This window comes from Scyliorhinus canicula, chromosome 17 (assembly GCF_902713615.1).
Source record: "Scyliorhinus canicula chromosome 17, sScyCan1.1, whole genome shotgun sequence".
NCBI lineage: Eukaryota > Metazoa > Chordata > Chondrichthyes > Carcharhiniformes > Scyliorhinidae > Scyliorhinus > Scyliorhinus canicula.
In genome coordinates, this window is record NC_052162.1 from 119,889,497 (window position 1) to 119,917,252 (window position 27,756).

Here is a 27,756-nt window from a genome sequence, read left to right on the forward strand (position 1 = left end):
GTCTTTTTAAACATTTATTTCAAAAAAATGTTTTCAATTTTCTTTCTTAAATTTAGAGTATCCAATTGTTTTTCCAACTAAGGGGCAATTTAACGTGGCCAATTCACCTACCCTGCACATCACTGGGTTGTGAGGGTGTGAGATCTACTTAATACGGGGAGAATGTGCAAACTCCACACGGCACATGGACAATGACCCGGAGCTGGGATCGACCCCAGGTCCTCAGCGTCATGAGGCAGCAGTGCTAACCACTGTGCCACCCGAGACTGAAGGGTGACCTGGTGGAAGTCTTTATTATTATGAAGGGGTTCAATAATCCAATAGCAATTTCATGCAATTCCACCTCTTTACCCAGCGAGTGGTGAGAATGTGGAACCGTGCTGTAGACTCAATGGAACAGAGACAAACATATTTATTTTAGATCACCCTGTAGTGGGGGAAAACACTACTTACTAACCAGGATAAAATAAATGTCCATCATCGGCTTTTGTGGATCATTTCAGTGGAAATGCTCCTGCCGAGGCTCAAAAAGCATCAGCCCACTGGAAGCAAAGTCGCAAATCCAGCCAGTCCTGGATGTGATTAGCAGCAGCAATAACAGCAGAATCCAACCCCTGTAATCACTTGTGAACTCGCTGGTGCCTCAGCAGGTTAGATGACTGAGTGAAACCCTTCCCACACACAGAGCAGGTGAACGGTCTCTTCCCGGTGTGAACTCGCTGGTGTGTCAACAGGGCAGATGAATCACTGAATCTCTTCCCACACATCGAGCAGGTGAATGGCCTCTCCCCGGTGTGAACTCGCTGGTGTTTCCGCAGAGCAGATGACTCACGAAACCCCTTCCCACACACAGAGCAGGTGAATGGCCTCGCCCCGGTGTGAACTCGCTGGTGTGATTGCAGGTTTGATAACTGAGTGAATCTCTTCTTACATTCAGCGCAAGTGAACGGCTTCTCCCCAGTGTGAATACGTTGGTGAATCGCCAGTTTAGATGAGGATCTGAATCCTTTCTCACACTCAGAGCAGCTGAATGGTTTCTCTCCGGAGTGAACTAGCTTGTGTGATGCTAAGTTGGATGAATTCCTGAATCCCTTCTCACACTCAGAGCAGATGAACGGCCTATCCCCAGTATGACTGTGTCGATGAATTTCCAGCTGAGATGGGCGTCTGAATCCCTTCCCACAGTCCCCACATTTCCATGGTTTCTCCATGTTGCCCCGTGTCCTTGTGTCTCTCCAGGTTTCACAATCAGTTGAAGAACACGTGTATGGTTTCTCCCTACTGTGAATGATGTGACACTTTTTGGAAGTGTAGCTGGATAAAGATCTTTCGACAGTCACTGCACTAGAACACTCTCACTCGGGTGTGTGGGTATTGAAGCTGTTCCAGTGATACTGATTTTTAAAGTGGGCTGCACGGTAGTGCAGTGGTTAGCACTGCTGCCCACGGCACTGAGGACCCGGGTTTGATCCCGCCCCGGGTCACTGTCTGTGGAATTTGGAGATTCTCCCAATGTCTGCATGGGTTTCACCCCACAACCCAAAGATGCGCAGGTTAGGTGGATTGGCTGCACTAAATTGCTCCTTAAGTGGAAAACTATAATTGGTACTCTAAATTTATTTTTTTAAAAGCAGACGAGCATTTCTTATTCCAGATTCAAAGACCAACGATATTCAGGTCATGATGAATGAAGTGACTCTGTCGGATCTTGGCGCGAGGTTTGGTTTGAGATTACCGTCTGTAAATTCACCTCTTCTAAACCCTGTAAAAGGAGTTGACAAAACTCAACTGTCTGTACAGAATAAAAACTCAGAACAGCAATTCTAGTTTCCTATGGAACATTATTTCTCTCTCTTTCCCCCAAATGCTATAAATCTCCATCCTACACACTCTCCCTCCATTCTCACTCTGCTGTATCTAATATCGAGGGGGAATGAGACTGATGAGTGTTGGCATGGAGTCGAGTGACCAAATGGACTCCTTCTGTGCCATAATAACTCTTTCGCTGGAAATATATATTGCTACAGTACTATATTATAAGACTAGAAATTATAAAAAATTCTTTATGGCAGGATCATAAGTAATATATCAAATCTGTACCATTTAAAAATACATATCTCTGTCAGATATCAATTTACTGTCCCCTTAAATGTCAGCCATCTCCTGGGGAAACCAGCCCTTTAATTGTGAACATTGGGAACGAGACCATCCTTTTCGCCAGACAAATAAATGTGTCAAGCTGAGGGAGCAAAGGATGTCAATGTCTTTAAGAGAGTGAGAGACCTGGGCCAAGCTTTGCAGAGTCTGCACCCTCCCTGGATTAACTTCCTTTCCCTTCAGTTGCTGCAAGTGACCAATTGAAGGTGAGAATGAGAAAATAAATGAAAAGGGGGAAAAAAGAAAATGTTTTACTCACAGATGTTGGACACAAGAGGAAGTTGCACAAAGGCCGCGTGCTGATTGGCTGATGGACCGGAGTCCTTCCGGTCCTCCAACCTTCCCATTGGTCCATACGTCATTCGGAAGGTCAGGGCCGGCTCTGGCTCGCACATGCGCAGCTTTCCCTCGGACATGCGCAGTCATGGGCCGCCTGCCCGTGCGGTGGAGAGAGGGCTTTCTCGAACGCGCGCGGGATTGTGGGAGCTGCAGCCGTCATTACTCATCCGGAGCCCAGTCTCCAAACCCCTGGAACTGGGATGGAAAGTGGGGGTGGGGGGAGTGACCCCACCCAGACACGAAGCGCATGTGGGTAGTCACTGGAATTGATTGTGACGCCCCCCCTTAGCAAAACAGTTTGTTAATTTCAGGTGCAAAGATTTAGACACCCCGGTGACATATTTCCAGTCACACAGTCATTGCAGCACTGACAGAATCCATTTGGGAACTCAAGTCAATGCTGACTCTCTGTACAGTAATCCAGTCAGTCCCATTCCCCCTCCATATCCCTGTTCCCCTGTAAGTTTATTTTCTTCAAGTGACCATCTATTTAATTTTAAATTATTGATTATCTGGACTTCCACAACCCTTGTGAGCAGTGAGTTCCCTGTCATGACCATTCCATGACTAAATAAAATTCTTCCTCGGATTTCCCCATCTCTAATCAGTAAATGTCCTTATATGGAGATTCTCTCCTCTTGTACAGGTTTTAGTTTAGTTTAGATTTGTTGATCAGGACCTTCAGGATAATTGGGAGGGAAAGTAAGTGAATACAGTCTGTATATTACACACATTTTTCATCTGGTAATATAGACATATATCTTTCTGGCAGCCTGCATGAAGATTTTCAGGTCTCTGTGTCCAGGACAGGAAGCATTGAGCAGGGATCTGTCAATCAGCCTGAATCAGCATCTTCAGGAGAATTGGGAGGGTGAATATTAGATACAGCAGAGTGAGAATGGAGGGAGAGTCTGTGGGATTGAGATTTAGAGCATTTCAGCGAAAGAGAGAGGAAAGAATGTTCAATAGAAACTAGAATTGTCTGTTCTGAGTTTCTATCCTGTACTGACAATGATTACTATTGTAAAATCTGATTGCAGGAAGTTCGAACGAGAGGAGAGGAGTTTGAGGCCGATATCGCAAACTAAATATCACGTCAAGAACTGACTGAGTCACTCAATTCTTGGGATCATCGGCCTTTGAATCTAGAAGGAGAAATGTTTGTCTATTCTGTCAGCTTCAAGAGATTTTAAACAATAGTGTGTCTGGAAAAGCACTGAGACTCACACGCACACCCATGTGAGACTGTTACAGAGCATTGACTGTGGAAAGAGCTTTAACCAGTTACGCAGCCTGAAAAAATACTACACCATTCACAGCAGGGAGAGACTGTAAAGGTGTTCTGTGTGTGGACGAGGCTTCAATTGATCATCCAACGTGGTGAGACGCAAGATCACCCGGACCATGGAGAAACCATGGAAATGTGAGGATTGTGGGATGGGATTCACAGCCCTGTGCGAGCTGGCAAGGCATCAACGCAGTCACGCTGGAGAGAGGCCTTTCACCTGCTCTCAGTGTGAAAAGGGATTCACTGGCATTGGCAACCTGCGGAGACACGAACGAGTTCACACTGGGGAGAGGCCATTCACCTGCTCTGACTGTGGGAAGAGATTCACTCAGTTATCCGGCCTGCAGGGACACCAGCGAGTTCACACTGGGGAGAGGCCATTCATCTGCTCTGACTGTGGGAAGGGATTCACTCGGTTATCCGGCCTGCAGGGACACCAGAGAGTTCACACTGGGGAGAGGCCGTTCATCTGCTCTGACTGTGGGAAGGGATTCACTCAGTCATCCAACCTGCAGAGCCACCAGAGAGTTCACACTGGAGAGAGGCCGTTCACCTGCTCGCAGTGTGAAAAGGGATTCACTGACATGAGCAGCCTGCGGAGACACGAACGAATTCACACCGGAGAGAGGCCTTTCACCTGCTCTCAGTGTGAAAAGGGATTCACTGACATTGGCAACCTGCGGAAACACGAACGCGTTCACACGGGGGAGAGGCCATTCACCTGCTCTCAGTGTGAAAAGAGATTCACTGACATTAGCAACCTGCGGAGACACAAACGAGTTCACACTGGAGAGAGGCCATTCACCTGTTCTCAGTGTGAAAAGGGATTCACTGACATTAGCAGCCTGCGGAGACACGAACGAGTTCACACTGGAGAGAGGCCTTTCACCTGTTCAGTGTGAAAAGGGATTCACTGACGTTGGCAACCTGCAGAGACACCAGCGAGTTCACACCGGGGAGAGGCCATTCAGCTGCACTGTGTGATAAGGGATTTACTCAGTTACACCACCTTCAGAGGCACCAGCGAGTTCATACCGGGTAGAAGACGTTGATCTGCACTGTGTGTGATATGGGATTCACTAAATTATCCAGCCTGCTGATGCACAATGTCACTCACACCAAGAGCAGGGCCTTTAAATGCTCTGACTGCAGGAGGGGTTTCAAAAGCTCACAGCGACTAATGTCCCACCAGCGCGTTCACTCTGAGGAGAGACCGTTCAGCTGCTCTTACTGCACAAAGAGCTTTAGAACCTCATCCAACCTGATGAAACACGAGTGAGGTCACACCGGGGAGAGCCCGTTCACCTATCCAACTGGGAAAATATTCACTCGGTCATCACTTGCTTAGCCACAATGTCACTCGCACCAATGAGAGACCCTTTAAATGTTCCGACTGTGGGAGGGGTTTCAAAAGCTCTCAGGTACTGATGTCCCACCAGCGCATTCACACTGAGGAGAGACCGTTCAGCTGCTCTCACTGCACAAAGAGGTTTCAAACATCAGCTACATTGCGGAGACACCAACGAGTTCACACTTGATTTACCTGCTCTGATTGTGGGAGGAGATTCCGTGATTCATCTTGTAATTGAAAATATGGAAAGATGTGTCATTTGAAACATGGAAGTCTGGCAATATTTGGTCTGAGAGAAACATGAGAGGATGCAGGGAAAGATCCCACAAAGGGTTAACAGCAGCTGCAAAGAGCAGGATTATAAAATGCAGATTCCTTCTCCCAAACAGGATGAGCAAACAAACAGGATTTTTGTATGAAGCTAAAAACAATGGCTCACACCTTCATTGAAATTAACCATCTTAGTAAGCATCTGGAAAAGCATAGATGAGGGTTTCAGTTGCGTTAGGTGATAAATATGAACCTTTCAAGTTATAACCAAGTGGATTTTTAGCATTACGCTAAAAGCCATGTTTCACACCTTCATTGAAGTAAAATCAGCAGATAGAAAAGAATGACTAGGGAGACAAATATATAGATGTGAAGCTCTGCTGACATGAAAAATGAAAATCGCTTATTGTCACAAGTAGGCTTCAGTGAAGTTACTGTGAAAAGCCCCTAGTCGCCACATTCTGGCGTCTGTTCGGGGAGGCTGGTACGGGAATCAAACCGTGCTGCTGGCTTGCCTTGGTCTGCTTTAAAAGCCAGTGATTTAGCCCAGTGTGCTAAACCAGCCCCTATATCAGGTAAATTAAAGAAAACTGGAGACAACCTGTCTACAAGAACACAAATTAGACCCAAATCAAAGTCAAAATTATGAGCTGGGGACACAATTTGATAAAACTATAGAAATGACAGGAACCAAAATTCGCACCCCTCTTGAAACAAAGCATTTTGAACATCACAAAGGACGCAATGTAATAGATCTATGGGCTGAGGTCGTGCCCAAAATGAATACTTAGTCGTGTTAGAAAATTTCAGATTAAAGGAACCTTTTACAATCCAAGTGAAGTAAAAGCTACTTTGCAATAAAGTCATAAAAACTTAATACCTGTCAGAAAAATATATGAACCCTGAGAAAGGGGCAGAGAAGCACAGAGGCAGAGAACGAACAAGAGAAGCAGAGTCAGCTTGCAGTCAGCTCGGTCATGGGACAGAGCAAAGCAGCCGAGCTAAAACAGCTAATACATCTAAGGAAGACCAGAATTTAAAGAGGTGGCAGAGTCAACTCAGAGATAGCCAGCTCTCACAGCTCGGTACATGGGGAAGAGAGAACATAGCAACCAAGCAGAACAGTGAATACATCGAAAGAAGACCAGATTTTAAAAAGATTGATTGTCAAGTTGGGCCTGAAGGTCCCTTCAACCAACCAGAAGGATCCAGAAGCAAGATCCTTTTACTTTTCTGTAAAGACAGTGATTGCATCTTTTAAAAGAAAAAAAATATATAATAAAATAACTTAAAAGTTTTAACCTGAAACAGTGGTTATTCCGAAGTCTATTTTACTTACTTAGCAATGCGGGACCAAGGATCGATGCTACTAAGTGGTAAGTAGATGAAATCTTCTGTGAAGGTATGGGTTATATCGGGGGATAACCTGAAAACATAGTTTGACCTGAATAGCACCCACCGAAGCCTGCATCAGAGTCAGGGAGTGAGAATCCCTGTTCACCATTTAGAATGTCGGCCCTTTTTGGTATAGGGGGAACTCTAAGAATAGTGGTGAGTTTTCAACAACAATCTGCCCTGTTGACACACCAGCGAGTCCTCACTGGAAAGAGGCCAGTCACCTGCTCTCACTGTGGGGAGGGATTCACTCAGTCATCCAACATGCTGAGACACCAAAGGGTTCACAAGTGATGACAGGTTGGATTCTGCTGTTATTTCTGCTGTTAATCACATCCAGGACTGAACCTGGAGTGGGTGGAGGGGTTTGTCTTCTCATCAACTCCTCCTGGTTTTCGGACGTGGCGACTCTGGCGAACTATTTCACCCGGACCTGGAATGCCTGACTGTGAAGTACCGTCCATACTACCTCCCACGGAGTTCACTTCTACCATCATCACAGCGGTCTAACCTGCAGCTCAAAAACTTCCTACGAAAGGAGACAAGGACGTACCCACAACCGCCACGACAGACACTACTGGAAGACCTACTGGACGCAAGTATCCTAGAGAAAGGGAACTGTAGTGACATGTATGGCCGACTGGTAGATAGGGACGACACCGTACTGGACGCAACAAGAAGGAAATGGGAGGACGACCTGGGGATGGAGATAGGGTGGGGACTCTGGAGCGAAGCACTGCATAGGGTCAACTCCACCTCCACGTGCGCAAGGCTCAGCCTGACGCAACTAAAAGTGGTACATAGAGCCCACTTAACGAGAAACCGTATGAGTAGGTTCTTCCCGGAGGTGGAGGACAGATGTGAGCGGTGCCAAAGAGGCCCGGCCAACCACGCCCACATGTTCTGGTCTTGCCCCAGACTTGTGGAGTACTGGACAGCCTTCTTCGAGGCTATGTCCAAAGTGGTGGGGGTGAGGGTGGAGCCATGCCCGATAGTGGCGGTCTTCGGGGTTTCAGACCAGCCAGATCTATTCCTGGGGAGGAGGGCGGACGCCCTTGCCTTTGCCTCCCTGATCGCCTGCCGTAGAATCCTGTTTGGCTGGCGGTCAGCAGCACCGCCCAGAGCTGCAGACTGGCTGTCCGACCACTCGGAATCTCTCCAAATGGAGAAAATCAAATTCGCCATCCGAGGGTCGGACGACGGCTTCCACAGAACGTGGGAGCCATTCATGCAATTGTTCCGGGACCTGTTTGTGGCCAACGTACAAGAGGAAGAATAGTCGGGGGAATGTAGCCGGCGGGGAGGGGGGGGGGGGGGCTACGGGCTCGTTACGGGGGTTTGATGGCTAGCTAAGGCCCAAAACCAAACTAAATAAATGCCAATAAACATGTTGGGGAATGTAAAATATGTATGCCGGCGAAGAGGGGGAGGCCACAGTTATTACTACGAAGATGCTCACCTGTAAATATATATGTTAATTTTTGCGTGTTTTTTTTTTTCTCTCTCTAACAATTTGTAATTTGTTCAATATAAAACATGAAAACTGAATAAAAAACATTTATAATAAAAAAAAATAAATAAATAAAAAAAAATCACAGCGGTCTACATCCCACCCCAGGCGGAAGTGAAGAAGACGCTTGATAAATTGTAACCGCTATAAATAACAATGAAGCAGAATATCCGGAGACCTTGTTCATCGTGACCGGGGGCTTCAACCAGGCCAACCTCGAGTGTACAGCCAACATTCCACCAACACATCTCCTGTCCCAACAGGGGCCCCAACATCCTTGACCACTGCTACACAAACATCAAGGGTGCCTCTCAACCCATCCCCTGACCGCACTTCAGAAAATCGGACCACAAGATGGCGTTCCTTCTCCCGGCATACAAGCAGAAATTAAGAGGATAATCTTGTTAAGAAGGTTATGCAATGCTGGTCTGAGGCAACAGAAGAGCTCCTACACGACAGCTTGGAGTCAGTGGACTGGTCCATATTCAAGAACTCAGCAGCCAACCTAAACGAGTTTGCTAGCACCATCACAGACTTCATCAGCAAGTGTGTAGAAGATTGTGTGTCAAAGAAGGTAGTATGTACGTTACCCAACCAGAAACTATGGTTTAATCGGGAGATTCACTCCCTACGGAAGGCCACGTCTGAGGAGTTCAAGACAAGTGACCCTGACCTCATCAAAAGACCTAGGTATGACCTCCGCAAAACCATCACGGACTTGAAGAGGCAATACCAGGACTCCAAGAGCTAGAATCACAGATTAACGACATGGACTCTCGTTGGTTGTGGCACGGCTTAAACAACATAATGGGTACAAGTAAAGCCGTTTAGAGTCTTCAGCAGCAGCGCAGCCCTCCCCTACAAACTCAATGCATTCTATGCTTATTTTGAGCAGGAAACCAACAAACTGCCCCAGCAGCCTTGGACACACCCATACCCACCGTCACAGCCTCCAGAGTCAGATTGGCCTTTTTGAAAGTGAACCCTCGGAAAGCGATGGATCCTGACGAAGTCCCTGCCGTGCACCCAGATCCTGCGCTGACCCACTGGTGGGTGTGTTCGCGGACATCCTCAACCTCTCCCTACTCCGTTCCGAGGTTCCCACCTGCTTCAAGAAGACCACCATCATACCGGGGCCAAAGGAGAACCAGGCAGGGTGCCTCAATGAACACCGTCCGGTGGCCTTGACATTGATCATTATGAAATGCTCAGACCACAGCTGGAGTAATAAGAACATAAGAACATAAGAACATAAGAACTAGGAGCAGGAGTAGGCCATCTGGCCCCTCGAGCCTGCTCCGCCATTCAATTAGATCATGGCTGATCTTTTGTGGACTCAGCTCCACTTTCCGGCCCGAACACCATAACCCTTAATCCCTTTATTCTTCAAACAACTATCTATCTTTACCTTAAAAACATGTAATGAAGGAGCCTCAACTGCTTCACTGGGCAAGGAATTCCATAGATTCACAACCCTTTGGGTGAAGAAGTTCCTCCTAAACTCAGTCCTAAATCTACTTCCCCTTATTTTGAGGCTATGCCCCCTAGTTCTGCTGTCACCCGCCAGTGGAAACAACCTGCCCGCATCTATCCTATCTATTCCCTTCATAATTTTAAATGTTTCTATAAGATCCCCCCTCATCCTTCTAAATTCCAACGAGTACAGTCCCAGTCTACTCAACCTCTCCTCATAATCCAACCCCTTCAGCTCTGGGATTAACCTAGTGAATCTTCTCTGCACACCCTCCAGCGCCAGTACGTCCTTTCTCAAGTAAGGACACCAAAACTGAACACAATACTCCAGGTGTGGCCGCACTAACACCTTATACAATTGCAACATAACCTCCCTAGTCTTAAACTCCATCCCTCTAGCAATGAAGGACAAAATTCCATTTGCCTTCTTAATCACCTGTTGCACTTGTAAACCAACCTTCTGTGACTCATGCACTAGCACACCCAAGTCTCTCTGAACAGCGGCATGCTTTAATATTTTATCGTTTAAATAATAATCCCGTTTGCTGTTATTCCTACCAAAATGGATAACCTCACATTTGTCAACATTGTATTCCATCTGCCAGACCCGAGCCCATTCACTTAACCTATCCAAATCCCTCTGTAGACTTCCAGTATCCTCTGCACTTTTCGCTTTACCACTCATCTTAGTGTCATCTGCAAACTTGGACACATTGCCCTTGGTCCCCAACTCCAAATCATCAATGTAAATTGTGAACAATTGTGGGCCCAACACGGATCCCTGAGGGACACCACTAGCTACTGATTGCCAACCAGAGAAACACCCATTTATCCCAACTCTTTGCTTTCTATTAATTAACCAATCCTCTATCCATGCTACTACTTTACCCTTAATGCCATGCATCTTTATCTTATGCAGCAACCTTTTGTGTGGCACCTTGTCAAAGGCTTTCTGGAAATCCAGATATACCACATCCATCGGCTCCCCGTTATCTACTGCACTGGTAATGTCCTCAAAACATTCCAATAAATTAGTTAGGCATGACCTGCCTTTAACGAACCCATGCTGCGTCTGCCCAATGGGACAATTTCTATCCAGATGCCTCGCAATTTCTTCCTTGATGATAGATTCCAGCATCTTCCCTATTACCGAAGTTAAACTCACTGGCCTATAATTTCCTGCTTTCTGCCTACCTCCTTTTTTAAACAGTGGCGTCACATTTGCTAATTTCCAATCCACTGGGACCACCCCAGAGTCTAGTGAATTTCGGTAAATTATGTGTGCAGTTTTACTCCCCTTACCTTAGGAAAGGTATTGCCACAGAGGAACAGCAACAAAGTTTCACCAGACTTGTTCCGGGTTTGGCAGGACTGACCTATGAGGAGAGATTGGGGAAACTAGGCCTCTTTTCTCTGGAGTTTCAAGGAATGAGAGGGGATTTCATTGAAACTTACAAAACCCATAAAGGAATAGACAGGGTGGGTGCAGGTGAGATGTTTCCCCGGGTTGGGGAGTCTTGAACCCGGGGACACAATTTCAAAATAAGGAGGAAGCCACTTAGGACGGGTCTCGGAGGAGACATTTCTTTACTCAGAGGGTTGTGAATCTTTGGAATTCTCTACCCCAGAGGGCTGTGGAAGCTCAGTCATTGAGTGTGTTTAAAGCAGAGACTGACCAATTTTTTTTTTGAATAATAAATATAGGAGTACCCAATTATTTCTTTCCAATTAAAGGGCAGTGCAGCGAGGCCAATTCACCAATGCTGCACAACTAATTGGGTTGTGGGGCTGAGACCCACAAGACACGAGGAGAATGTGCAAACTCCACACGGACAGTGACCTGGGGCCAGTATCAAACCCAAGTTCTTGGTGCCGTGAGGCAGCAGTGCTAAACACTGGGCCACCCAACTGACAGATTTCTAAATATCAATAACACAAAGGGAGATGGGGATAGTGTGGGGAAAAGGCATTGAAGTGGATGATCAGCCATGATCGTATTCAATGGTGGAGCAGGCTTGATGGGCTGAATGGCAAACTATGGCTCCTATGAAATAAAGATAGGTAGGAAAGTAAATTCTGAAGAGGACATAAGGAAGTTACAAAGATAGGTTAAGTGAGTGGGAAAAGATCTATCAAAAGGAGAATAATGTGGGGAAATGTGAAATTGTCCATTGTGGCAGGAAGAATAAAAAAGCTTATTATCTAAATGGTGAGAGATTGCAGAGCTCTGAGACTCGGAGGGATCTGGGTGTCCAAGAGCATGAATCACAAAAGGCGAGTATACAGGTACAGCCTGGTTACATTATGTATCACATTTACCACCTTCCAATCTGCAGGAACCATTCCAGAATCTATAGAATTTTGAAAGACGATCACCAATGTATCCACTATCTCTCCAGCTGCCTCTTTCAACACTCTGGGATGTAGAGCATCAGCTTTTGGGGATTTATTAACTTTCAACCACATTAATTTCTCCAGTACTACTTTTTTGAACAAGGTATAATTATCGTTATGTGCACAGAATAAGAAACACACACACATATATGTACACACATTTAGAGGCATACAAAATGATCAGAGGGTTAGATAGGGTGGACAGCGAGAGCCTTCTCCCGCGGATGGGGGTGGCTAGCACGAGGGGACATAGCCTTAAATTGAGGGGTAATAGATATAGGACAGAGGTCAGAGGTGGGTTTTTTACGCAAAGAGTGGTGAGGCCGTGGAATGCCCTACCTGCAACAGTAGTGAACTCGCCAACATTGTGGGCATTTAAAAGTTTATTGGATAAGCATATGGATGATAATGGCATAGTGTAGGTTAGATGGCCTTTAGTTTTTTTTTCCATGTCGGTGCAACATCGAGGGCCGAAGGGCCTGTACTGCGATGTATCGTTCTATGTTCTATGTTCTCTAATACTAATCTCCTTCAGTTCCTCGTGCTCACTAGTCCCTTGGTTCTCTCGTGTCTTTGGTCCGATTTCATGTCCTCAATGAAGACAGACACTCATTGTGTAGGTTCTCTGCCATTTCCTTATTCCCCATTATAAACTCTCCTGTCTCTGTCTGGAATGGACCCACATTGGTCTTTGCTGATCTTTTCCTTTTCACATTCCAATATGAGCTTTTCCTGTCGTTTTAATGTTTGTCGCCAGTTTACTCTCGTATTTAATTTTCTCTTTTTGAGTTTTTTTTAATAAATGTTTTTATTGGGTTTTTTTGAACAAGGTATAATTATCGTTATGTGCACAGAATAAGAAACACACACACATATATGTAAACACATTTAGAGGAGAAGGGCACACCCCGACATTAAAAAAAAATACAATAACATATGAAATGGAATAACTGGTGGGGTATTGTGCACCAGCTCGACAGTGGCAGCACTATACATCTGGCAAAATTACCCACACCACATAAGTAGGCGACTGCCTGCGGGGGGGCGGGGGGGGGGGGGGGGGGGGGGGGGGGGCAAGCACACCTTTGGGTGCCGGGGAGAAAATCACTGTGCGATATTTGGCTGTGCTGTGTGTTGCTGTCGCCCGCCCTTCCCGGACGGGTCTCGCTGCCGTCCCACGCTCGCTCCCGCTTCTGCCGCTCCTCCCGTCCTCCATCTCCAGTTTCCTCATTCCCTGCTCCTGGAGATGTCATGCACATTTTGGCATCCCGTGTCCTCCTTTCGGCTCCCGCTTCCCTGCCCCCCCCCCCCCCCCCACTGTGGTTCGCCCCTCCCTCCTCAGGTTTAGACATTTTACCCCCCCCCCTCCTCCCTCCCTCCCACCCAGCCAATCTCTCGCCTCCATGCCCCGGCTACCTTCCCCCGACTTCCAACCATTTTCCCCTGATTCTTGGTCACCCGGCTATTCTTCCTCTTGTTCGTTGGCCACAAACAGGTCCCTGAACAGTTGCATGGATGGCTCCCACGTTCTGTGGAAGTCGTCGTCTGACTCTCGGATGGCAAATTTGATTTACTCCATTTGGACAGATTCCGAGAGGTTGGACAGCCAGCCTGCAGCTTTGGGTGGTGCTGCTGACCGCCAGCCAAACAGGATTCTACGGCGGGCAATCAGTGAGGCAAAGGCAAGGCCGTCCGCCCTCCTCCCCAGGAATAGATCTGGCTGGTCTGAAACCCCAAAGACCGCCACTATCGGGCATGGCTCCACCCTCACCCCCACCACTTTGGACATAGCCTCGAAGAAGGCTGTCCAGTACTCCACAGGTCTGGGGCAAGACCAGAACATGTGGGCGTGGTTGGCCGGGCCACTTTGGCACCGTTCACATCTGTCCTCCACCTCCGGGAAGAACCTACTCATATGGGTTCTTGTTAAGTGGGCTCTATGTACCACTTTTAGTTGCGTCAGGCTGAGCCTTGCGCACGTGGTGGTGGAGTTGACCCTATGCAGTGCTTCGCTCCAGAGTCCCCACCCTATCTCAACTTTTTGAGGTTCTTGATCCTCCTTTGCTGAATTCTAAAACAAGTTCCCAATCCTCAGGGTTCCACTTATTTTGGCAACTTTATGAGTGATAAGATCTCTTATTTTATTTTCAAAAATGAGCCCAAAATCTGGTTGATTGGAGTTGTCCAAAAATACAACTTTATTGCTAATTATCCATCTTGATTCTCTTACATTAAAATAAATCAAAATTCACATCAAATAATACATCAAAACATAATAAAGAGAGTTAAACAAAAATATAAGAAAATATTAGGAAATCAATAGATGGTTCAGAATTTCTTAAAGCATGAATACAGAACAAACTTTAGTCATGAAACTTTATTCTTAAAGAAATTCTTATCAATGGTCTAACCCCTTATTGGTTTCAAATTCTCAGCTGAGGCTTCCTGATTTATTCAAAAAACTCTGCCACTTGCAGCATGATTTGTTATCCAGGTATTGGTCATTACTTAAGATTCATTAATGTCTGTCAAATTAATTAAATGTCTACACGCTCCCGCCACGTGTACCAATCCTCTGAAGATAAGGGGCGCAATTCTCCGCACTCACGACGGTGCGGAGAATAGCGGGGTTCGTAAAATTTTACGGCCACGCTAGTCTGTCACCCTCCCGCTATTCTCCCCCCCGCCCCCATGCCCAACTCCCGACACGAATCGCTGCCGCCGTTTTTTTACGGCCAGCAGCGATTCTCAGCTGGCCGATGGGCCGAAGTCCAAGCCCTTTACGGCTGTTTTTACGAATGGCAAACACACCTGGTCTGGCCGTTCGTAAAAACGGCCGTAAAGTCCCGATTTTGAAAACCATGGCACCGATTGGCACGGCAGTACCACGGCCGTGCCAAGGGTGCCATGGGCCCGCGATCAGTGGGCACCGATCGCGGGCAGTGGGTCCGATTCCCGCGCACTCTTTGTCCTTCCGCCGCCCCGCTGTATCACTTCGCGAGGCGGCTGAGGGGCATCCCGGCCCGCGCATGCGTGGGTTTCGCGCAAATGCGCGATGATGTCATCCGCGCATGCGCGGGTTGGAGTCTTCCAATCCGCGCATGCGCGGCTGACGTCATGTGATGCGTCAGCCGGCGCAAACTCTGGCAAGCGGGCTTAACGAAATTCGTTAAGCCCGGGATGCCGGAGTTTACGGCCGCGGCATACTAGCCCCGACCGGGGACCAGAATCGGTTCCCGGTCGGGGAGGGGGAGGCTGGCGTCAAACCCGCCCGGATTTGACGCCAGCCTTCCGATTTCGCCCTGTCTGGGAGAATTGCGCCCAAGGTGTTCTGCATTAACCTTGCTTGTTGCTAAGGCTTTGTTACTATTTGTAAACGTTTGTGTTGCTAAGGCTGCGATACTTTGTCATTACGAGATGTATTTGTAGAACAATGGTTTATTCATTACGAGGGCTTTTATGCAACTTTTCTTGAAACTGTGTTAGATTCTGACACATATTAAGTTGCTGTCCAGTAATTCTCATATTTTTATCTGAAACAATGACTTTGCCTTGTGGATATTCCCTTTTCTGTCTGTATGTATACTGAATTGAAGAATTATACTGCATTAATTCTTAAAGGTACCAATAAATCAGTGATGCAATAAATCTGTAATCTATCAATGAGCCTCTTCCTTTGGCCTAATGGAATCTTTAATTTTTCTTGTTAGCCACAGTTGCGTCACATTTCCTGTTGGATTTTTGTTTCTTAAATGAATCTATATTTTATGTAAATATGTGATAATTGCTTAAATGCGATTGCCTGTGTATCATTACACATTTTATTGTAAGTTACCAATCAACTTGCCCTTCATAGCTTGACAGGTTCCTTCTGAGACAGAACCATACCACCATTGCCTATCTTCATCTGAACTGCATGATGAAGGGTTCACAAGTTCAGCCTGTCCGGCACCCGGATCATTCAAAGAGCCAGCATGGGAACGATGGACAGAATGGCCTCTTTCTGTGCTCTCTGAACCTCGTTTCATAGAACATAGAACAGTACAGCACAGAACAGGCCCTTCGGCATTGTGCCGAGCAATGATCACCCTACTCAAACCCACCCTATACCCGTAACCCAACATGTTATTGTTTATTGTGAGGGAAATTGAATACAAAAGTGGGAGGTTATGCTTCAGTTATACAGGACATTGGTGAGACCACATCTGGAGCACTGTGTACAGTATTGCTCTCATTTAAGGAATGATGTCAATGTGTTGGAAGCAGTTCAGAGAAGGTTTACTGGACTCATACCTGGAATTGGAGGCTGGTCTTATGAGGAATGATTGGACAGGCTCGGGGGAGGGGGGGGGCCTTGACAGGGTGGATGTGGAAAGGACGTTTCCCCCGTGGGAGAATCTGGAAATTGGAGTCACTTTAAAAGTAATAACTTGCCCATTTAAGGCAGAGGAAAACTTTTTTCTCTCAGGGGGTTGTGAATCTTTGGAACTCTCTTCCTCAAAGGGAAGTGGAAGCAGAGTCTTTTGAAGGCAGAGCTGATAGATTCTTGATAAGCAAGAGGGTGAAAGGTTATCGGGGGGTCGGTGGGAATGTGGAGTCGAGGTTACAGTCGGATCAGCCGGGAACATATTGAATGGTGGAGCAGGCTCGAGGGGCCGAGTGGCCTACTCCTGCTCCTAATTCATATGTTATCACATCCTTTATAATAGATTGTATCATTTTCCCTCCTACTGATGTAAGGTTAATGGGTCTGTGATTCCCCGATTTCTCTCTCCCTCCTTAAATAGTGGGGTTACATTTACCACCTTCCAATCTGCAGGAACCATACCAGAATCTATAGAATTTTGAAAGATGATCACCAATGTGTCCACTATCTCTAAGGCCACCTCTTTCAACACTCTGGGATGTAGAGCAGCAGCTTTTGGGGATTTATTAACATTCAACCACATTAATTTCTCCAGTGCTACATTTTCACTGATACGGATCTCTTTCAGTCCCTCGTTCTCACTGGTCCTTTGGTTCTCTCGTGTTTTTGGGACGATTTCTGCATCTTCCACCATGAAGACAGACACACATTGTTTAGTTTCTCTGCCATTTCCTTATTCCCCATTATAAACTCTCCTGTCTCTGTCTGGAATGGACCCACATTGGCCTTTGCTAATCTTTCCCTTTTCACATTCCAATAGGAGCTTTTCCAGTCAGTTTTTATATTTCCCCCCAATTTTCTCTCATATTCTATTTTCTCTTTATCAGTTTCTTTTTTTTAATATAAATTTAGAGTACCCAATTTATTTTTTCCCAATTAAGGAACAATTTAGCGTGGCCGATCTACCTACCCTGTGCATCTTTTGGGTTGTGGGGGTGAAACCTACGCAGACACGGGGAGAATGTGCAAACTCCACACGGACAGTGACCCAGAGCCGGGATCGAATCTGGGACCTCGGGGCCGTGAGGCAGCAGTGCTAACCATTGCGTCACCGTGCTGCCCCTTTATCAGTTTCTTGGTCCTCCTTTGCTGAATTCAAAAACTAGTTCCCAATCCTCAGGCTTACTACTATTTTTGCCACTTTATGAGCCTCTTCCTTTGATTTAATGGAATCTCTAATTTTTCTTGTTAGCCACGGTTGAATCGCTTTTCTTGTTGGAGTTTTGTTCCTTAAAGGAATCTATATTTGTTCAATATATGTGAAATAAAAGTCACCAATGCCCCAAAGGACCAGAGGCTGTTCCCCACTTTCAGAGAGTGAGCTGACTGGTGGTGATGTAACTGGAGGGTCACCACACCTCAGACATGGGACAATGTTCATGGATAACCTCAGCTGATACAGCAGTTGAAGCCATACTGTTGGTGTCACTCCACATCACAAACCAGCCATCCAGCCAACTGAGCTAACGGGCCCTTGTAAAGATGTAATAATTCCTTAAATATTAGCTGTTGCCTGTCCCACATTACATTTTAATGTAGTTTCCCAGCCCACCTCGGACAACTTGCCCTTCATCTACAGATAGTTTTCTTCTGTGAGAAGCACCCAGATAAATTATACAAAAGAGCTATGTAACCACCACAGCCCATCTTCATGGTAACACGGCATGATTTAATGGGTTCCAACCAGAAATGGGAACAGCATCTCAAACAGGTTGATATTAAGAAGGAGGATGTGCTGGAAATTTTGAAAAGCATCAGAACAGATAAGTCCCCTGTGCCTGACGGGAGATACCTAAGGTTATGGCGGGAAGCGAGGGAGGAGATTGCTGCGCCGTTGGCGATGATCTTTGCGGCCTCACTCTCCACTGGCGTAGTACCGGATGATTGGAGGGAGGTGAATGTTGTTCCCCTGTTCATGAAAGGGAATAGGGAAATTCCTGGGAATTACAGACCAGTCAGTCTTACGTCTGTGGTGAGCAAAATATTGGAAAAGATTCTGAGAGATAGGATTTGTGATTATTTGTGAGCATGGCTTTGTGAGGGGCAGGTCATGCCTCACAAGCCTCATTTAATTCTTTGAAGATGTGACAAGACACATTGATGAAGGTCGGGCAGTGGATGTGGTGTATATGGATTTTAGTAAGGCATTTGATAAGGTTCCCCATGGTGGGCTCATTCAGAAAGTTAGGGGGCATGAGATACAGGGAAATTTGGCTGTCTGGATACAGAATTAGCTGGCCGAAAGAAGACAGTGAGTGGTAGTGGATGGAAAGTATTCCTCCTGGAGGTCAGTGACCAATGGTGTCCAGTAGGGGTCTGTTCTGGGACCTCTGCTATATGTGGTTTTTATAAATGACTGGGATGAGGAAGTGGAAGGGTGGGTTAGTAAGTTTGCCGATGATACAGAGATTGGTGGAGTTGTAGATAGTGTCGAGGGCTGTTGCAGGTTACAGCAGGACATTGACAGGATGCAGAGCTGGGATGAGAAGTGGCAGATAGAGTTCAACCTAGATAAATGTGAAGAGATTCATTTTGGAAGGTCGAATTTGAATGCTGAATACAGGGTTAAAGGCAGGATTCTTGGAAGTGTGGAGGAACAGAGGGATCTTGGGGTCCGCGTACGTAGATCCTTCAAAGTTGCAGGTCGAGAGGGTTGTTAAGAAGTATGGTGTGTTGGCTTTCATTAACAATGGATTGAGTTTAGAGCCACAAGGTTTTGCTTCAGATTTATAAAACCCTGGTTCGACCACACTTGGAATATTGTGTCCAGTTCTGGTTGCCTCATTTAGGAAGGATGTGGATGCTTTGGAGAGGGTGCAGAGGAGATTTACCAGGATGCTGCCTGGACTAGAGTGCATGCCTTATGAAGAAAGGTTGAAGGAGCTAGGGCTTTTCTCACTTCAGTGAAGAAGGAAGAGAGGTGACTTGACTGAGGTGTACAAGGTGATGAGAAGCATGGATAGATTGGATAGCTAGAGACTTTTGCCCAGGGCAGAAATGACTCTCATGAGGGACATAATTTTAAGGTGATTGGAGGAAGGTATAGGGGAGATGTCACAGGCAGATTCTTTACACAGAGAGTGGTGGGTGTGTGGAATGCACTGCCAGCAGAGGTGGTGGAGTCAGAGTCATTAGGAACAGTTAAGCGACTCTTGGGCAGGCACATGGACAGAAATAAATTGAAGCGGTGTCGATAGGTTGATCTTAGATTAGGATAAATGGTTGGCACAACCAAAGGGTCTGTACTGTGCTGTACTGTTCTATGTTCTAAACATATTTTAACTTCCAAAAACCCTTTCACTCTGTGGTCCTTGTGCAATTGAAAGTCAGGTATTCACAACAAGTTTTGAATATCATCAGCCCACTGGAAGCAAAATCGTGAGACTAGAAACCAGCAGAAAGAAACTTTCCGATTATTCCCATTGAACAACTGTCAGAATGGACAAAATGCAGTCTCGACGTAACTGAGAGCAGAAACAATAACAGTAGAATCCAATCCCTGTAATCAATTGTGAACATGCTGGTGTCTCAGCAGATGTGATGAAACACAAAATCCCTTCCCACATTGAGAACAGGTGAACGGTCTCTCCCCAGTGTGAATTCTCTGGTGTGTCTGCAGGTTGGATAATTGAATGAATCCCTTCCCACACTGAGAGCAGGTGAATGGCTTCTCCCCAGTGTGAACCCGCTGATGTCTCTGCAGGCTGGATAAAACAGTGAATCCCATCCCACACAGAGAACAGGTGAATGGCCTCTCTCCAGTATGAACTCGCTGGTGGGTCTTCAGATTGGATGCGCAACTGTATCCATTGCCACACTGAGGGCAGCTGAACGGCCTCTCCCCAGTGTGAACTCGCTGGTGGGTCTTCAGGTTGGATAAACAACTGAATCCCTTCCCACACTGAGAGCAGCTGAACGGCCTCTCCCCAGTGTGAATGCGTCGATGAGCTTCCAGCGCAGATGGGGCTCCATATCCCTTTCCACAATCCTCACATTTCCACGGTCTTTCCATGTTTTTATTCTCCTTGTATCTCTCCAGGTTTGACAATCAGCTGAAGCCTTGACCCTCAGAACATACATGTATGGTGTCTCCCTGCTGTGGTGTGATATTTTTTCAGACTGTGTAACTGCTTTAAGCTCATTCCATAGCCAATGGATTGAAACACTTGTGTGTGTGTGTGTGTGTGTGTGTGCGTCTCGGTGCTTTTCCAGTGACACTGGTGTTTAAAATCTTTTGAAGACAACAGATTGGGCAAACATTGCTCCTTCTAGATTCAGAGGCTGATGACCTTCAGGTCCTAAGGAACCGAGAGACTCTCTCAGATCGAGATGTGAGGTTTGAGAATTCTGCCTGTAATTCCTCCTCTTCTAATAACCTGTGAAAACAATTTACAAAAGGCATCACTATCAGTAGAGGATAGAAATTCAGAACAGCCAACTCTAGTTCCTAGAGAACATTCTTTCGTCTCTCGTTTCCCAAAAGCTTTAAATCTCTGCCCACACACGCTCCCCCCATTCTCACTCTGCTGTATCTAATATTCACCCCCCCCCACCCTCAACTCTCCCAAAGGTGCTGATTCAGGCTGATAGACAGAGTCATGATCACCGTTTCCTGTCCAGAACACATATCATAAGAAACAGGAGCTACAGTCAACAATTCAAACTGCTCAACCATACAATGAAATCATTGGCCGATCTACCTCAGCACCACTTTCGCACACTATTCTCCATATCCCTCGATATCTTCAATATCTAGAAACCTATCAATCTCTGTCTTGAAAATGCTTGATGACTGAGGCCCCACAGTCCTCTGGGGTAGAGAATTCCAAAGCTTCACCACATCCTCGGCTGAAGAAATCCCTCATCTCAGCTTTCACTCCATTTTCCTGCCAGTTCCCCATAACCCTCAACTCCCTCATCAATCAGAAATCTGTCCAACTCAGCGGTGAATATATTCAATGACACCTCCCCCCCCAACCCACTGGTCCCTGTGGAAGAGAACAGCTGAGGCTAACACGCCTCTGAGGGATGAGATAACTGGAAATATATAACGTAGCTACAGTACAATATTCTTAGAATTTACAGTGCAGAAGGAGGCCATTCAGCCACCGAGTCTGCACTGGCCCTTGGAAAGAGCACCCTACTTAAGCCCACATCTCCACTCTATCCCTATAACCCAGTAACCCCATCTAACTTTTTTGGACACGGAGGACAATTTAGAATGGCCATTCAACCTAACCTGCCCATCTTTGGACTGTGGGATGAAACCGGAGCACCCGGAGGAAACCCACGCACACGGAGAGAACGTGCAGATTGCGCACAGACAGTGACTCAAGCCGGAATCAAACTGGGACCCTGGAGCTGTGAAGCAACAATACTAGCCATTGTGCTACCATGCTGCCCAGAGATCAGAATGTGACCTTTTCTTTTTTTTAAATAAATTTAGAGTACCCAATTCATTTTTTCCAATTAAGATGCAATTTAGCATGGCCAATCCACCTATTTTTGTGTTGTGGGGGTGAAACCCATCCAAACACAGGGAGAATGTGCAAACTCCACATGGACAGTGACCCAGAGCCGGGTTTGAACTTGAGACCTCGGTGCCGTGCAACAGCAGTGCCGACCACTGCACCACATGCTATCCCAAAATGTGCCCTTTTCATAGAATCATAAATTTACAGTTCAGGAGGTCATTTAGCCATCGAGTCTGCACGGGTCCTTGGAAAGAGAACCCTACCTAAGCCCACACCTCCACCCTATCCCCTTAAACCAGTAATCCCAACCTAACCTTGTTTTTGTACACTAGCGGCAATTTAGCATGGCCAATCCACTTAACCTGTATATCTTTGGACTGTGGGCGGAAACCCACGCAGACATGGGGAGAACGTGCAGACTCCGCTTAGATAGTGACCCAAGCTGGGCTTCGAACCTGGAGCCTGGAGCTGTGAAGCAACTGTGCTAACCACTGTGCTACTGTGCCACCCTGTTACACAGCTTAGAACATAGAACAGTACAGCACAGAACAGGCCCTTCGGCCCTCGATGTTGTGCCGAGCAATGATCGCCCTACTTAAACCCACGTAACCCGTATACCCGTAACCCAACAATCCCCCCATTAACCTTACACTACGGGCAATTTAGCATGGCCAATCCACCTAACCCGCACATCTTTGGACTGTGGGAGGAAACCGGAGCACCCGGAGGAAACCCACGCACACACGGGGAGGACGTGCAGACTCCACACAGACAGTGACCCAAGCCGGGAATCGAACCTGGGACCCTGGAGCTGTGAAGCATTGATGCTAACCACCATGCTACCGTGAGGCCCCTAACTGGGAGCTGGAAATAATAATAAATGCTCTTGATGACAGAACCATAAATAATATATCTATGCTGTAGCAGAGAACAACACCTGACAAATCTCTGTCCGACATTAATTTACTCTTGCCTTAAATGTCAGGCAGCTCCTCGGGAAACCATCCTTTAATTGTGAACATTGGGAAAGAGACTATCCTTTTAGCCAGACAAATAAATGTGTCAAGCCGAGGGAGCATAGGATGTCTTTAAGAGAGAGAGAGACAGAGACCTGGGCCAAGCTTTCCAGATGTGGAGATGCCAGCTTTGGACTGGGGTGGGCGCAGTAAGAAGTCTCACAAAACCAGGTTAAAGTCCAACAGGTTGATTTGAAATCACAAGGTTTCAGAGTGTTGCTCATTCATCAGGTGAAGCAGGTTCACAAACACAGTCTGTACAGGCAAAGGGACAATTGCAAGGTAATTACAGATTGGAATGCGAAGAATGGTTGGAATGTGAGTTTAACAGGTAAACAAGTCTTTACAGGAAAAAAAGTATGAGTGGAGTGAGTGATAATCACATTCACATTGCACTCTCCGTGGATTCACTTCCTTTCCCTTCAGTTGCTGCAAGTCACCAATTGAAGGTGAGAATGAGAAAAGAAATGGAAAGGGGGAGAAAAGAAAGTATTTTACTCACAGATGTTGGAGACAGGAGCAAGTTTCAATCTGTGTGAAGTTCAATTTTCATTCACACAATGCTCAGAGGGTGGGCTCTCCCCGTACATGCGCAGATTATATCTCCCTTAGACATGCGCAGTCCCGGTCCTGGGGTGGGCGAGCGGCTTCAATATCTGGCCGGAAGCAGCAGCCAGTTGCCTGGAAATCTTGTCACGAGAGGGGAAACAAAGAGTGGGGGCGGGGCGCCGATGCCGCGGAGTACAGTGATTCCTATTGGCTGGTCCATGCAGGACTCCGTTGTGACGTCACAATACGGAAGTTGAACTAAAACCACCTCCTCTGGGCAACATCTGGGAGGAAATCAATGTTTCCATTTCTTTTTTCATGGGGGGAGGGGAAGCATTGGTGACTTGCAGCAACTGAGGGGAAATGAAGTGAATCCAGGGAGGGTGCAGACTCTGGAAACATTGGCCTCTGTCCCTGAAAGACATTGACATCCTTTACAGTGTTCCATAGTAACTAGAATCGGATGTTCTGAATTTCTATGTTGCACCGATGGAGATGGTTTTGGTAAACGCCTTTTACAGGGTATTAGAGGGGGAGGATTTACAGACAAAATGTCAAGATGTGACACAGTCACTCAATTTATGGGAGCTGAATATGATCATCCTTGAATCTGGAGAGAGACATGTTTGTCCCTTTCAAATGGCTTGAAACACGGTGTCAAGAGATCCACACTCCTGAGTGAGAGTTCGAGTGCATTTGCTGTGCAAAATGAAGGAGAGACATGAAGATACCCAGATCATTCGGATTTGGATTTATGGTCACATGTACCGTGGTACAGTGAAAAGTATTGTTCTGCGTAAAGTCCAGGCCGATCATTCCATCCATGAAAAACAGGACATACGATAAAAACACAAAGTAAATACAAAGCCATTGACATCGGGTGAAGCATACGGAGTATAGTGCTACTCAGTTGAGATGTTGCGTTGAGAGATTAGTTCGGTCCATAAGAGGGTCATTCAGGAGACTGGTAATAGATGGGCAGAAGCTGTTTTTCATCATAGAATTATCATAGAATTTACAGTGCAGAAGGAGGCCATTCGGCCCATTGAGTCTGCACCGGCTTTTTGAAAGAACACCCTACCCAAGGTCAACACCTCCACCCTATCCCCATAACCCAGTAACCCCACCCAACACTAAGGGCAATTTATCATGGCCAATCCACCTAACCTGCACATCTTTGGACTGTGGGAGGAAACCGGAGCACCCGGAGGAAACCCACGCACATATGGGGAGGATGTGCAGACTCCGCACAGACAGTGACCCAAGTCAGAATCGAACCTGGAACCCTGGAGCTGTGAAGCAATGTGCTATCCACAATGCTACCGTGCTGCTTTTGGATCTGTGGAATCGGATTTTCAATCATGGGAAACTGGAAATGTGGGGACTGAAAAGTCGTTCCGTTCCCCATAAGTGCTAGAAATTTATCGACGCAGTCACACCAGGGAAAGACCCTTTGGCTGCTCCAATTGTGGAAAAGGATTCACTGGCGTATCTATCATGCTGACAAACCATGTTGCAGTTGCAGTTGTACAAAACTCTGGTGCGGTCGCATTTGGAGTATTGCGTGCAGTTCTGGTTGCCACATTATAGGAAGGATGTGGAAGCATTGGAAAGGGTACAGAGGAGATTTACAAGGATGTTGCCTGGTATGGAGGAAAGATCATGTGAGGAAAGGCTGAAGGACTTGAGGCTGTTTTCGTTAGAGAGAAGAAGGTTAAGAGGTGACTTAATTGAGGCATACAAGATGATCAGAGGATTAGATAGGGTGGACTTTGAGAGCCTTTTTCCTCGGATGGTGATGTCCAGCACGAGGGGACATAGCTTTAAATTGAGGGGAGATAGATTTCGGACAGATGTCAGAGGTAGGTTCTTTACTCAGAGAGTAGTAAGGGCGTGGAATGCCCTGCCTGCAACAATAGTGGACTCGCCAACACTAAATGCATTCAAATGGTCATTGGATAGGCAGATGGACGATAAGGGAATAGTGTAGAGGGACTTTAGAGGGGTTTCACAGGACGGCGCAACATTGAGGGCCGAAGGGCCTGTATTGCGCTGTAATGTTCTATGTTCTATGTTCTAAAATTCACAGTGGGGCGAGGCCGGTTACCTGCACTGATTGTGGAAAGGGATTCAGTCAGTCATCCAGAAATCGAGTTCACAATGGAAATAGGCTATTTACTTTCTCCGTGTGTGGGAAGGGATTCAGTGATTCATCCACCCTACAGACACACCAGAGAGTTCACACTGGGGAGAGGACATTAATCTGTTCCATGTGTAGTGAGGGATTTGCTCAGTTGTGAAACCTGTATTCACACCAGTGAGTTCACACTAGAGAGAGGTCATTCCCCTGCTCTGTATGTGCGTAGGGTATTCACTAACTCGGCCAACTTGCTGAGATACCAGCAAGTTCATACTGAGGAGACATTCTTCACCTGCATTGAGTGTGGGAAAGGATGCAGTAATTCAGCTAACCTGCTTTCACACCAGCGAATTCATTCTGGGGAAAGGGCATTCACCAGCTCTCTCTCTCTCTCTCTTAAAGACATCCTTTGCTCCCTCAGCTTGACACGTTTATTTGTCTGGCTAAAAGGATGGTCTCTTTCCCAATGTTCACAATTAAAGGATGGTTTCCCAAGGAGATGGCTGACTTTTAAGGCAAGAGTAAATTAATGTCAGACAGAGATTTGTCAGGTGTTGTTCTCTGCTACAGCTTAGATATATTATTTATGGTTCTGTCATAAAGAGCATTTATTATTATTTACAGCTAGGAATGGATTTACTCAGACATCGAGCCTGCAGATACATCAGTGAGTTCACACTAGGTAGAGACCGTTCATCTGCTCTGTGTGCAGAAAAGGATTCAGTGATTCGTCCAATCTGCTTGCACATCGAGTTCACACAGGGTAAAGGCGATTTATCTGCTTTGCATGTGGGAGGGGATTCACTCGAATAATCAACCTGTTGACACACCAACAAGTTCACACTCGGCAGAGATCGTTCACTTGTATTGAGTGTTGGATCATTGGTGGGTTTCTTTCTGCTGGACTGGCCGGTCTTATGACTTTTCTTCCCATGGGCTGATGCTCATTGATCCTGGGAGAGCAGATTTCCATGGAAAAGATCTGAAAATGGTAGATATAGAATATAGAACAGTACAGCACAGAACAGGCCCTTCGGCCCTCGATGTTGTGCCGAGCAATGATCACCCTACTTAAACCCACGTAACCCGTATACCCGTAACCCAACAATCCCCCATTAACCTTACACTACGGGCAATTTAGCATGGCCAATCCACCTAACCCGCACATCTTTGGACTGTGGGAGGAAACCAGAGCACCCGGAGGAAACCCACGCACACACGGGGAGGACGTGCAGACTCCACACAGACAGTGACCCAGCCGGGAATCGAACCTGGGACCCTGGAGCTGTGAAGCATTGATGCTAACCACCATGCTACCGTGAGGCCCCAAACTGTAATGAAGGAAATTTATTTTATCTTGCATAGTAAATAGTGTTCTGCTACCACAACACGTCAATCTATAATAAATACATTTGTCTTTGTTCCATTGAGTCTGCAGCACAGGGCCAGGCCAGTTGGCTCAATTGGCCTCTGTCAGTATTTATGCTCCACATGAGCCTCCACCCACCCCTCTTCATTTCCACCATCAGCATCTCCTTCTATTCCTTTCTCCCTCATGTATATATCTAGCTTCCCCTTCAACGTATTCATGCTGTTGACCTCAACCACTCACTGTGGTAGTGAGTGCCACATTCTCACCACTCGCTGGATAAAGAGGTTTCTCATCAAATCCCTGTTAGATTATTGAACCCATTCATACATCTTATAGATCTCCCTCAGGTCACACTTCAGTCTTTTCTATTCAAGGAAAAAACAGCCCCAGCCTTTCCTGAGGGTTAAATGCTGTGAGTTTTGGTATTCCTCTTGTGAATCTTTGTTGCACCTTCTATTTGACAAGGTCCCACATGGGAGACTGATAAAGAAGGTAAACACATATGGGGTCCAGACTAACGTGGCAAGTTGGGTCCAAAACTTGCTTAGTGATAGGAGACAGAGGGTGTTAGTAGAAGGCTGTTTGTGTGACTGGAGATGTCC

The 27,756-nt window shown here is 46.4% G+C and overlaps 1 protein-coding gene across 1 annotated transcript in view; it reads right to left on the bottom strand.

The window, feature by feature from the left end:
- Positions 1-875: 875 nt before the first annotated feature.
- Positions 876-27,756, bottom strand: part of LOC119951563 (zinc finger protein 239-like) — a gene marked incomplete at both ends in the record, with an annotated part of 33,988 nt that continues 7,107 nt past the window's right edge. Inside the window, one exon of the mRNA XM_038774752.1 lies at positions 876-1,354. Coding sequence (XP_038630680.1) covers positions 876-1,354 — 479 coding nt within the window. The remainder of the gene's footprint in view (positions 1,355-27,756) is intronic.